This window comes from Chelonia mydas, chromosome 1 (genome assembly GCF_015237465.2).
Source record: "Chelonia mydas isolate rCheMyd1 chromosome 1, rCheMyd1.pri.v2, whole genome shotgun sequence".
Classification (NCBI taxonomy): Eukaryota; Metazoa; Chordata; order Testudines; family Cheloniidae; genus Chelonia; species Chelonia mydas.
Genome location: NC_057849.1, coordinates 58057925 through 58071880, shown reverse-complemented (window position 1 = coordinate 58071880; position 13956 = coordinate 58057925). Strand labels below are relative to the sequence as shown.

The following is a 13956-nucleotide window of genomic DNA, read 5'->3' as shown; positions in this document are numbered from 1 at the left end:
CCATATCTATACTGCTTCTAAATTTGATTCAGTCCTCTAGAGACCAGAAGCTATCTTCTTTCCTGGAGTGAAGCCATGATGATTCATTAATTTCATTCATATATCAGATAAGTTACGAGACTTATTTCACAAAATGTGAAATACTTAATAGACAAATCAATTAACTCAAAGAAAATCTGCTGCACACATTTCCTCTATAAAATTAAGAACTGGGCACCTACAGAACCAGAGTCTCACAGATTCCTTCAAGGAATGCTTCTAAGTGTTCAGAAATTAAATAGGAAGAGCCTAAACAGCAGAGGCTGCAGAGACATGCCAGCCACTTCAGGGAGCGGCATGGGGCCAGGGCAGGCACGGAGCCTGCCTTAGCCCCTGTCATAAATATAGAGACGGGTAGCATAAAATCCCTCCTTGGCAGCTGTACTAAATCACCTTACCTGTAAGGGGTTAAGTAGATCAAATAACCAAGTTGGCACCTGACCAGAAGGACCAATGAGGAAAGAAGATAGTTTCAAATCTGGGGGCGGGGAAGGTTTTGTTTGTGCTCTCTCTTTGTTGTTCCCTCTCCAGGCGGAGAGAGAAGCCAAGCAGGTACAACATCTCCTGAAAACATACTTGGAATAATAGATCTAAAACCACAGAAATTGTAAGTAGGCAAGGAAATGCTTTAGGTTACCTTTTGTTTTAGCTTGTAAACTTTCCTATGCTACATAGGTAGTTTTATTCCTGTTTTTGTAACTGTGAAGCTGAGCCAAAGGGGAATCCTCTGTGTTTTAAATCTTTTTATTTACCCTGTAAAGTTACTTTCCATCCTGATTCTGCAGGTATGATTCTTTTACTTTTTCTTTATAAATAAAGTTCTTCTTTTAAGAACCTGATTGATTTTCAGTGTCCTGAAGACAAAGGGTCTGGTCTGTGCTCACATTGCTAACCAATTGGTTGGTATATTATTCTCAAGCCTCCCCAGGAAAGGTGGTGGCAGCAATACCGTCTAAGGACAAGGAAAGGAATTTGTGCATTGGAGAAGTTTTTAACCTAAGCTGGTAGAATATAAGCTTAGGACAGGGGTGGCCAACCTGTGCCTGCAAAGGAGCCAGAATTTGCCAATGTACATTGCCAAAGAGCCACAATATTATGTCAGCAGCCCCCATCAGCTCCCCAACCCCGCCTGCCAGCCGCCCTGCCCATCAGTGCCTGCCCTCCCATCACGCAGGATGCAGGAGGCTCTAGAGGTGAGGAGAAGAGAGAGGGCGCAGCAGGCTCAGGGAATTGGGTGGGAAGGGGTGAAGTGGGGGAGTGCCTGTGGCAGAAGCAGGGGTTGAACAGTGAGCTTTGGAAAGTTGGCACCTGTAGCTCCAGCCCCGGAGTCGGTGTCTATGCAAGGAGATGCATATTAACCTCTGAAGATCTGCATGTGGCTCCGGAGCCACAGGTTTGTCACCCCTGGCTTAGGGAGTCTTTCATGCAGGTCCCCAGATCTGTACCCCAGAGTTCAGAGTGTGGCAGGACCTTGACATGGATGGAGGGAGGAATGGAGTGAGCGGGTCAGAGGCTCAGGGAAGGGGCAGGGTAGATCTTAAATTCAAAAGGTGATCTTGTCCGTAAAAAGGTTGGAGACTACTGGTTTATATACTATTTTTGAATTGTATGTATGTATGTATGTATGTATGTATGTATGTATGTATGTAACTTCTCTAGGAGGAGGAGGAGATGCTAATATAATTCCTCCAGTTATCAGCGGTTTAAAAGTCAGGTCACTTATATGTCTGAACAGACACAGAAACTTGATTCTGGACATCCATTTTTTAAAATCTTGGTCATCTTCTTGCTCTGCAGTTCTGTAGACAGCTGTGGCTGCATGTTTAAAATTAATCCCCAACCACTTAAAATTAAGTGTGGTCAAGGAGACAGAAATTAGATCATTTCTCTATCCCACTGAAATTATCAACTCTGCAGTTCAGAAATGTCAGTACTACAGATATCCAGTTATGTAGCATTCATTTAATTGCATTGTGCCACAGCAAATTGCTTTGGTATTTGAAGTGTTTAAAAAGCACACAATCCAAGGTCATGCTACCAAACAGAAGGTTATGTTCATGTACAACTCTATAAATCAGTTTCAAATTCAAATGTGACCCAAGTGAAGAATAGCAGTAATATTTTTTCGATTCCCAATATACCAAATTCAGTTTAAGAGCACTATATCTATACTCACTTGAAATGACCTTTCCATAGTTATTGCAAAATAGTATTCTCTCCTGGGATATCTGCGCTCACAGATAAATACTTGATTGCATATCCTGCCCTTTTCTCCTGTCTGCTTGGTAAACAACTTCTTTCCAATCATTTTGGAGGAAATCTCTTTTGCTTCTTCTGGACTAGAATAAGAGAAGCTCAGAATGTGACAAGAGAAATGCTTGAGTAAAGAGAGTAGAATGAATTAATTTAAGTTCTGTATATTAGTCTACAGTAAAAATATGTTCTTACCTAGTTTTCATAGTTTACAAGGCATTTTAATCAAATTAAAATTCGAAGCCATATAAATGGATTGAAGATATTTTCAATTTACCTGATAATTTAAAAATACAACTTACGAAAAAACTATTTTCACTCCGCCTTTGAGGCCACCTTCAAAGGTTCCTTTTCCTCTACCACCAGCTAAAACCTGAGCTTTTACCACAAGGTCCTTTGAACCTAGAATTTTTAAAAAAAAAAAAAAAAAAAAAAAAAAGCCAGAATTTGTCAATTATGATTCCTAAATTAGTCAGTAGCATACCCAAGGCTATTTTCAGTTTATTTCCCTCCCACAAGATAGAGCACAGATTATTCAGACTAAGATGGCAGAACTCTCACTTACATTACTCAATGTTTTCTCTTGACAAAAAAATAAATCAGGCTGACGTACAAACAAATCTAGGAGCTCCAGCTCAAGAAAGATTCCAAATTCCAGCATTCTAAGTCTGTATTTATAAAATGACTGACCTGACTTTTGGTTTAATTAGTCATTATTCAATTATTTGTTGACATAATCTAACGGATTAACATTCTCTCAGATCTCAGTACTATTTACATCATTAAATGTCAACACAACTTTTCAAGCCATCATTAGCCAGTATTTTCTTGTGTGTGAAAGAATGAATAGCAGCATGCATCCACCCTATGCACTATCTTGCCCGTTAGTATACAACTGATATACTTTCTCAAGTTAGCTTCCAAATGAGTAGCGCTCATGCAATCAGCTAAGGCCCCAATCCAGCAGACCACTTAAGCACGTGCTGGAATGCTTGGCAGAAGTCAGGGCCTAAATGAATCTATCAGATTTTGTGAGAAGAACATGAGAATGAGTAGTATAACTTTTAGGCTGTCAAGCTTCTTAATTCAGCCTAAATCAATTTTATGTCTACATGACAGACTTCTGTAGGCCATGATATAGCAGTCAGGGGTGCAAAGAGAGGTGACCCCTAACTGACATGCTTCTGCGAGAAGAAACCATTGGTACTGGCAAAACTGTACTGGCAGAACCGTACTTTTACAATTCTAGCTTGTTTTGTTCAGAGGGTGGACACACTAGAAAAAGCTATACAAGTACAGCTTTGCCAGTGTAAGTTGCATCCATACTTGGAGCATTTTGCTGGTATAGTATACAAAGCATAGCATTCCTAGTGTAGACTCAGCCATAACCTTTGGGCAAATACTTTAAGCAGTTTCCACCCTCCTCCCAGAGATGACAAAGAAGGCCTTATCTACACCATAAATGCTTTGCTGGTATAGTTACACTGGCAGACACCCCCAGCATAGGTGGAATGTATACAGACAGAACCAGTTTTTCTGCTGACATAGTAACACCATCTCCCAAATGACATAAGCGATGCTAACAAAAGAGCGTCTCCACTGGGGCTTTTGCTGGCTTAGCTATGTCAGCTAGGGTTGTGGTCCTCCCCCTTCCCCAACACACACACCTCGCCAACACAGCTAAGCCAACAGAACTTTGTAACATAAATCTGGCCTTCTGGGGACATGTCCCAGGGTTCTTTGTGCTGCCATAAACTAAGCTCATCTATGAATTCTTTCCCCAGTGAAATGTGGGAGAACTTGTCTGTGCTTTCTGGGCACACTGGGTGGTGATGGGAGAAATTTTGGAAAGGCAGTGGAAGACTACCTGCACTCAAATTGAACTATCCTGCTATCATACAACAAACTGGCCATGACAGCCGTTGAGTTGTGCTAACCTGAGCTTTAGCCTATATCCAACAGGCCAGCCAACTCGAGTTAAAAGTCATAATCAAGTTGAGTTTGTGCACGGTATGTGGACAGGACTCAAGTTAGGGGCAATACTCTAGTTATAATCTGAGGTAACTATGCAGTGAAAAGTATTAGTAGCCAATCCAGCACTTTCAAAAAAAAAAAAAAACAAAAAAAACAAAACAAAAAAAAACACTAAAGGAGTTCTCTTTAAATTTTCTCTGTCACTATCAATCTCTTTGGTATAAAATATTTGAAGAGTTTGCGAGTTAAGATGTGAGCACATGTAGACTTACTATGACCTTTACATCCAAGATAATTATCTTCGCAATCCTATTCCATTTTATATATCTACTGAATACTGGATGTCATGCAGACTAGACCAGGGGTTCTCAAACTTATTGCTCTGTGACCCCCTTTTAACAACAAAAATTACTACAAGACCTTAGGAGGGGGACCAAAGCCTAAGCCTATCTGAGCCCCACCACCCTAGGCGGGGGAGCCAAAGCCCAAGGGCTTCAGCCTCAGGTGGGGGGCCTGTAACCTGAGCCCCGCCACCCAGGGCTGAAGCCTGAGCCCCACCATGGGGCTCGGGCTTTGGCTTCAGCCCTGAGTATAGGCCTCAGGCTTCAGCCCCAGGCCCCAAACAAGTCTAACGCCAGCCCTGGCGATCCCATTAAAACGGGGTCACAACCCACTTTGGGGTCCTGACCCACAGTTTGAGAACCAGTGGATTAGACTAATATTTTCATAGAAGTCATGCAAGAAATACTTGGGACTCTTATTATTCATGTTACCCTTCCATGAGACTATTCTGTCTTCGTGTAGTTGTACAAGCCTTATGTTTAGCGTCAAGCATAAGGTACCCAACCACCAGATATAAATATTAATGTTCATTGGCCAATGATATTGCTACACACTGATCTGCAAACAAAACAGACCTACCCAGTAACCGATTAGCTACTGGGCCAATGGAGCCCATGTCCAGGGGGCCCACAGAAAAATGGGCACCCTGCCTGGCGCTTGTGCCAGGGAGCAGGGTCAGGGGCTTGCCCCACCTGGCACTCCTGCCATGGGACTGCAGTCAGAAGGGGGAGGAGGGCCCCCCCCCCACTTGCTCTGGCCCAGGGCCCCACAAACTCTTAATCCACCTCTGGACCTACTACTCAAATGCTACAACATACAAACAATCTATTACAAAGAATACATTAACGGAGAACTGACCCAAAAAGTTCATATGTAACATGGGTAAAAGAAAAGTAGAAACAGGTACAAAAGCAGGACCAAAAAAAAAAAAAAAAAGACATCCTTCCATGACAGATAAAATCCACTTGGATGGCTTTTTGAAGATCAGAAGTTATACTCATTTCATTATGAAGATTTTCAGAAAGATGTATATTTGCTATTTTGATAACAGTAGAGAAATACTGCTATACATCAAAGCTCTTCAGCTACTCCGTAACCAGGAGAGAGGACAATTTGTCAAACATCACAGAGCAACGCAATGGCAATGTTGGGAAGAGAATCAGTTTTCTGGACTCCCAGTCCTGGGCTAAATCTGCAAAGCAATAGGTGCCTCTCTATAAATCAGAGATGGCCAAACTTACTGACCCCACAAGCCACATACGACAATCTTCAGAAGTTTGAGCGCCGAGGTGCACCTGCCGGGGCTCGGGGCTTCTGCCCAGATCCTGCTGAAGCCCCGAGCCCCAGCAGGTGTGCCAGGTGGGGCTGAAGCCCCGAGACACCTCCCTCTCTGTGGGGCAGAAACCCCTGCCCCACCACCCTGCTGCAAGGCAGAGGTCCTGGGCTCCTGCCAGCAGTCTGGTAGGTGAAGAATGGAGGGGAAGAGGGGGGGCTCCGCGAGCCGCACTTTAATGGTAAAGCCACATGAGCCACAGTTTTGCCACCCCTGCTATAGATGTTTTCAGGCATTGTTTTTGATTGACACCAATATTTATTAGCCTAATTTTCTCTAAGCCACTAAGTTTACTCAAAGATTTTCTGCATATAACCAGACAAATCCTGGATATCTAGAATTCTATTTTAACCCCTCTTTCTAGCCTACTAGAACAAAAGTCAATATCCTACCTCAGCATAGCCTGGTGCCAGCCAGAAAAAGTACAGGGAGCAGCTCCAACTAGAAACATTCAAACAACCTTTTTTGTCCTCTCTTAAGAGGTTGGAAGGGACACCTTTGCAGATCACGAAATGGACAGAGAAGTTTGTATGTTCCACTTTACAGGTATAAGCAGAAAGTGATGTGTTCAAACTTAAGCAACAATGTTGGGGCAACGGTGGAGAGCACCAGCAGTATTAGCAAACATTTCAGAAGAGCAAAAGAGAAGAATTCTTTACTAAAGCAGGTTTTGGATTTTTGTTACAGTTGTTGGGTTTTATTTAAGTCTCTCTCCCCTTGAGTAGGATTAGACTCTGGAAAGTTATCAGCCTTGGATTCAATAAATTTCCAGCAAATGAGCAGTGAATAAGTAGTGAGGAATATAAGTTTATTTTTCATTAAAGTTAAAAGAAAACTGTAGACAGTGCAGTTATAATACATACATAAATTGAGACATTTGTTATTGGTACATATAACCTCTCTGTCCACTCCTTAAGAATAACAAGCTGTTTCAAAATTTGACAGACCACAGAGATTTTTCAAAGCAATTCAAGGGATTCAGTAGTGATGTTTCAGAGTAGCAGCCATGTTAGTCTGTATTCACAAAAAAGAAAAGGAGTACTTGTGGCACCTTAGAGACTAACAAATTTATTTGAGCATAAGCTTTCGTGAGCTACAGCTCACTGCATCCAATGAAGTGAAAGCTTATGCTCAAATAAATTTGTTAGTCTCTAAGGTGCTACAAGTACTCCTTTTCTTTTTAGTAGCGATGTGAAACTCTTAACTATTACACGAAATGAAAAATATACAGCAGAGAGTTTAGCTCTACCTTCTCTTGCCATGAAACACAAAATATCCTAATTCACTTAAACAACCAACCTGTCAGACTATTTCCAAGAAGCAGCAAGAAATCCAAAGTATGAGAATATAATTATAAGCTTCAGCATTTTCTGTTCATCTAAGAACAGGAAAGAAACATTAAAGAAAATCTTATCTGAATATATGATCTAGTAAATGTGTTTCCTTTGATTTGCTTCATTAAACTATGTGCTAATCAGGCCCCACTGTCTGGAAGCATCTCAGGGGAGAAAATGAGAGTTTGGCTATGATGAACTCCATTTCCTCTATTTCTATATCTCTGTTCAAATTTCTCATGAGTCTCCTGAAGGACCCAAAAAGATAGCTGTGATCAAGATTTGAAAAGTCTGCTACTGAAAAGGAAATAGATAAAAAAACAGAAGATATTCTAGCCTTCTTTCTTCAGCTTGGCTTCCTCAACTTTGATTCATATGCAGGCCTTCACCACTCATTCCCCGTTGGGGGCCAGAACAGTGGAAAAATTATACGTATCCTAGGAAAATAAAAACTAGCACACTCTAGTTCTCTATTTAGAAACACTGTTGAAAAGAACCTGTTGATCTGACCTATGTACTTGTGACACCCTGTACCCCATGTTCACCACTTTTATATGGTTATGATATATTTTGTACAAAGTATGCCTTGTGAGTGATCATCTGAAAATTCAATCTGCTGAATATTATCTTGTTGAAACATACAAACATCACTGCATGTAAAATTATGAGATTTTGCTATATGATTGTTACTGAAATATGTTGCAGATCTGGGTAACACCCACAAATCATCTTCTCAGAAACAAAGGCACACTAGCACACCAGCAAGGTGCTAAGGGGCCAGTACCTACTTAACTGGCCATCCACCAGCAGTGGAGTAGGTATAAACAAGAAATTTACATTTCATCCCAGAGACTGTTTGAATCTCATGCACACAGATAACTGTTTGTCTACAACCTGGTGGGGGGAGGGGATAATGCTCAAAGAGAGGAGAAGGCTATAAAAAGAAGAAACAGTGACCTCCACATCACCCCTTTCCTCCTCCCATCTCTGCTCATGGCATCAACAAATACTTAAAGCACATTGAACAGAGGGACCGGTCGCCGGCTGAAAGAAAATCCAGCCTGTGAACTATTACAGCTCATGGTGAGAGATATTTGGCTTTTAAGTTCATTTAGGTAGTAGCTTGTGTTTCTCTTTTCATTTCTTTTGTAACCAATTCTGACTTTTATACTTTATCACTTGTAATCCTTAAAATCTATTTCTCTCTACATAAAAAAAACTTTATTTAAATTATTGTGTTTGGGAACCTCTACTTCGGATAAGGCTGGTGCAGAACGTGTTGGAATGACAGACTTACTATGAGCTTACACTGTCCAGAAGAATACAGAGCAGTGCAAGAAGCACATTTCTGGGGAATAAGGCTGGGACTGGGTATACATGGGTGTTGCCGTGTAAGTAATGTATGTTTGGCTAGGATAGTAGCACTCAATGCTGTGTAGCTGGGAGCAAGTTACATGCTGGAGGCTGTCTATTAGCAGGCCAGGTGTCCTGTTCTGGCAGCAAGTCAGTGTACGAGGCATCCCAGGCTAGAGACTTAAGGGGGCACTGCTGTTCAATAGTCCAGATTGTACCCTTGGGAATGTCAGTGTTTTAATACTTTACAGCCCCAGTAACCTGACTTTCTGGCTCCATTTCTTTTCATTTCTATTTCTGTACTTAATGTACTTGCTAATTCTCTTTAGGGGAAGAGACTATCTTTTTAAGAGAAGACATTACGTTTGATTCCATAATGAACTTAGACTAGGCAGACCTTCTGAACAGCATGAAAGCTTTGGTATAACCTCCAAATAATTCAAGAATTGAGCCTGTATTTTAATTGCAAGGCAATAAGTTAGCGTGGAAGTTTGCATCTTGGTGGTCCAGTCAATGGGTTAACACACCACAGCTTCTTCAAGACTAAAATTTTTTGGCTAATTATCACTGAGCTAGATTTATAAAATGTTTTATGGATAGGACCTTATACACTGATTTATCAGACAAAAAAACCTAATGCATAGTGCATTTTTAATAGTAATTCTTTAAGAAGTACTGTGCATGAGTTTACATGCTTGATTAAAGGTGTTGCACAAGTTATTGTGCAAAAATGTCTTGATTTGTTTGAAAATTTTATGTGTGTACCTGCTATTAAATGGAACATACGTATCAATATCACAAATTTTAAGAGATTCTGCAAAACTGCATATCATCAATTCAGTTAGATAACCAGTGCTATTAGAACAGGGTTTTTGGTCATCTCCTCCTCACACTCCCACCCAAATGGGCAAAAAACAGTAGTAAAGAATTGAATAAAATAAAAACTAAGACAGGTTCACTTAACCTTTGGCTCAGTTTAAGAAAGTAAGAGCATTACTGCTGCCTTTTTAATCGGGGTGGAATAAGATGCCGCAACAAAAGTCCTGCTGGAGAGTACTACAAAGCAAATGGCAAGGGAACATGATTTACATGCTCTGTAGCTATCTAGCTCAACACACAAGACTAGGAAACAGGGAGCTGGAAGCCTCAATGCCGGAAGTCCATATCATAGTTCCATAACATTTTTGGGCTCTACAGCAGGTAAACTCCATAACACCAAACTTTTGAAGAAACAATGTCAGACCACCATTCAAGCCTACTAGTTTCAGTGTTCTAAGTGATTTTCAAGTTTGTGGTAAACTGTATTTCAGCCAGAAGGGCCACAAGCGAGCCAGACGCAGGCTGTTAGTTCAGGCACAGGAATGGTGTGAGGTGTTTCAGGGAGCATAGTCCCAGGGATAAGTGCTCTGCAAGGCTTGGATATATGATAACGTGACCAGTAAAGAGCAACAACAGTTAGCATCTACACAGTAAGGCGTGCAACTGTACATCTACTAAAGGAGTGCACTTCTACCCATGGAAATTATTGTGAACTTGTAGCTCATATTACAGTGAACAGGAAATGTCAGTGCAATATCAAGAAGTCATTTGATACAGCCACTGCTTATATTAAATTCTAATTGTATTACTACTTCGTCCTATTCCACTCTCCACATATTTGCTGTATCCATCTGTTGTCTCCCATCAGATGCTAAGATTCTGAATTTTCTGGGGCAGTTCTGGGCCTGTTTATTATGGGTGTATAAACACCTAGAACAACAAGGCCTTGATGGGGCCTACAAACACTAAAATATAAAATAAAGTGATACTTTCCCCTTTAAATATAAAGTGAGCATCTACTTTTACTACTCAAATTTTATGCCTCTAGTAGTAGTTCTCTTAGTGCTTGTCTACATGGGAAATTTTTTCTAGTTATACAGCTGTAGTTAAACCATTGTAGTTATAGCAGTGAAACTGCCCATGTGGACACACTTACAAAACAAAAACACACTTACTCTGGGGTCCCACCCACTCAATTTATGCCACATTTCCAAAGTGACATAAGTTAATATGGAAAAAAGATACTCATACTGGAATAATATCTGTAAAACTACTGTGATTTAAATTTACACGCTACCTCATACTGGTATACCTTTCCATTTAAACAAGTACTCAAGCACAGGAAAGCTATATATGCAACCTACAAATTTCAAAGCAAACAGACACTTTCATTAGTAGTTATAACATTTCTGTCCACGACTCTCTCTAGGATTTTATCAACATTAAAAAGGTACTTAAATACAATGGACTTAAGATCAGAAATTGTTCAGACAGTTGGTACAATGAATACTGACGAAAAGAGTGGCTGCCTGAAAGTTAAATATACTTAGATGCAGCATCTGTTCAGGACATCAAAATCTACGGGGTGCCAGTACTGTTATATATGAATATCCAGAGTTTATTAATTGGGGGGGGGAAAACTTCAGACAGGGGCAAGCCCTGTCTTTATGTCTTGGCATATTAATTTATTTGCTTATTTAGGAGGAATGAGGGAATTTCTAGAAAGACAAAACACAATAAATCACTGGAGAATGTTTTTTAGTGGAGATGTTTCACATATTGCCTCAATGATTCTGTATCAGGTTAGCTTAGTTTGAAAGTGAAGAGATGTTTTTTTCTGTTTAAAATAATGCTAGTAACAGACTCTGCAGGCCAAGTTCTGCCCTAAAATAAGCCTGGCAACCCCATTGTCTTTACTGGGATTGCACTGGCTTAAGGGGGCGAGGGGAGGATGGGAGGAGACTGGTCCTGCAAATCAAACTTAACAATTTTGTACATATATGAAACAAAACAGAATTCAGCTTGTACTTTGTACGTCAGCTGGTTCTGCATTGTTAACAGAAGTAAAGTCTTACTGCTATCTCTAGTAAATAGTAAGAAAATCTGACTCCCAATACACAAGGAAATCTTAAAAGTTACTTTAAATGAGAACTAATTTTTTAAATTAAATTTTCTCTAACACATCACATCATTTGGAAAATGTGTTTGTACATCCTTCCTAACCTTCAATTCAGAAATTTGCCCTGATTGCAACATACCATATGCATAGGCCTGAGCACTAGGATATCCCGGTTCATGACTAAGGCTTCTAGGTGCTACAATAATATAAATAATTATTCTTCATCCTTCCATTGAAAAATTACACTGGATACAAAACAAGGGTATGCAGCATCATGCTCAATGTACATGAAGCTGGAAAACAGTTTATATTACATAGCTGTTGCTAATTACATTATTGGATCAGGTTACCTGTCAACTGACAATACACCATGTTTGTTTGGGCAGTAGTTGTAAGTGGGAAAGTGAAATACTGTATAACATTTAAAAAGTCTGAACATAGTAAAACTGCTGGTAACAGAATAAATAAAATATTTTCCCGACTCTTAACTAAACTATTTCCTCTTCCATAACACTCCTTTTTAGTTTTATTACACAAGTGAGCAAAAGACTCATTGAATTCTGTGAAGTGGCAAATGATCACAGATCATATTGTAACGATCATATTGTAATGATCACATTTATCAGATTTACTAAACAGTTCCTCAAGAACTGTCAATTTAAAAGGGCTAAACTCCCACAAAATACTACTACTGTACTACCACCACCACTCTCATGGTAAGCTGATGTTTGTCAGCTTGATTCCCATAGAGGCTACTTTTGGGTTTAAAGATTATGTTCTATCTGTAGCTCCTTCACAGAATTCAATGAGCCTTTCTGTCAGTTTAAGGCAGGGGTGGCCAACCTGAGCCTGAGAGAGCCAGAATTCACCAACGTACATTGCCAAAGAGCCACAGTAATATGTCAGCAGCCCCCACCGACCACCCAATCAGCTCCACCCCTCCCCCGGCTCCCAGCAACTCTGGGGGGGTAGGGGAAGGAGCGAGGGCATGGCAGGCTCAGGGGCGGGAAGGGATGGAGTGGGGGCAGGGCCTGTGGCAGAGCCAGGGGTTGAGCAGTGAGCACCCTCCAGCACATTGGAAAGTTGGCGCCTGTAGCTCCGGCCCCAGAGTCGGTGCCACATATTAACTTCCGAAGAGACAAATGCGGCTCAGAAAAAAACAGGATAGACAAGACCTGAATTTCTAGTATATCAGACCTACGGCCGGGGGGGGCCTTTCAAAACCTTCATACATCTTAACATAGCACCAGTTGCTCTGAAAAAAAAACACAAAACGTTATTTGTAGATCTTATTACTTGCAATAAACCTAAGCACCACAACAGAGTTCAGTGTCCAGACACAAGCAGTCATCTTTGTCTAAGAAATAAAGATTGAGGAACCATCTCTGCTGCAGCAAGTTGAAGATGTATCTAGACCTCCTACATATGGTAGTGGAATCAGCAAATCCTTTTCTGCATTAAACCCTGACTGATGCAAGTCTACAACATGATCTTTCAAATTAGAGAGCTTATTTCATGCATATTAATAAAGAATCATTGCTGAAACAATGCAGAAGGGAGATCAAAATCAAATCAGAAATACATTGTGTGTGTATATATATATATACACACACACTTAACAAGAGACACTGGTAGATTAAAGTAGCAAGTCAATGTGACACGAAAGTCAAGTCAACTCAGAAAGAGCAAGCCTACAGAAAGTTACCTTTAGAACAATGTATTGGCATAGTTTTTTTGGACAACTAGTAGCCTAGAAAGAGCTTAACAATTGACCATTCTCACATAATGAATGACCATAATGTACTATGAGAAAGGTTGCAAACAAAAAAGTAACTAAGTTGCGGTGTTCAAACAAATTGGTTCTCTTCAAACCCTGGGAATTCAGTGCACCCTCCACTACAACACTACATACAGCGGCCCCCTCTGGAACAAAAGCAGTTGAAGGGGACTTTTGCAAGGAAAACTGAGAAGAACTCAAGGAACACATTGTCCTGTTGGAAGGACAGATTTTTGCCCTTACTCCCATTGCAAAAATGTTGCATGCAAACCTAGTAATGCCCTCATGATCAATGAGGCCTGGACCACCCATGCAAAGAACATTTTCACCTGCAGTGGCTCCCCCCGCCCCCCACCACAACCCCTCCAGCCATGTCTTTCCCTGGATCTATCTGGGGGGATGGGAGAGATGTAAAAGTTATGACGCATTAGCTCTCTCAGAGAAATTATGAAGGGCCCAGGGGAAAATGATGGAAAAACATATTCCCTTGTTACCCACCCCACCCTAACCCATTCCAGCCACAGATGTTAAACTGTGTGAAGACCCTTTCCACAGAGTCGGGGGCAAGAAATAGGAGTGCCACTGAGCCCCGCTTTCCATACATAAGGACTAA

The 13956-nt window shown here is 40.8% G+C and overlaps 1 protein-coding gene across 1 annotated transcript in view; it reads right to left on the bottom strand.

The window, feature by feature from the left end:
* Positions 1-13956, bottom strand: part of SUCLA2 (succinate-CoA ligase ADP-forming subunit beta) — a 42237-nt gene that overhangs the window by 23986 nt on the left and 4295 nt on the right. The window contains exons 3-4 of the mRNA XM_037893993.2: positions 2595-2694; positions 2216-2378 (exon numbers count right to left, since the gene is read on the bottom strand). Coding sequence (XP_037749921.1) covers positions 2216-2378; positions 2595-2694 — 263 coding nt within the window. The remainder of the gene's footprint in view (positions 1-2215; positions 2379-2594; positions 2695-13956) is intronic.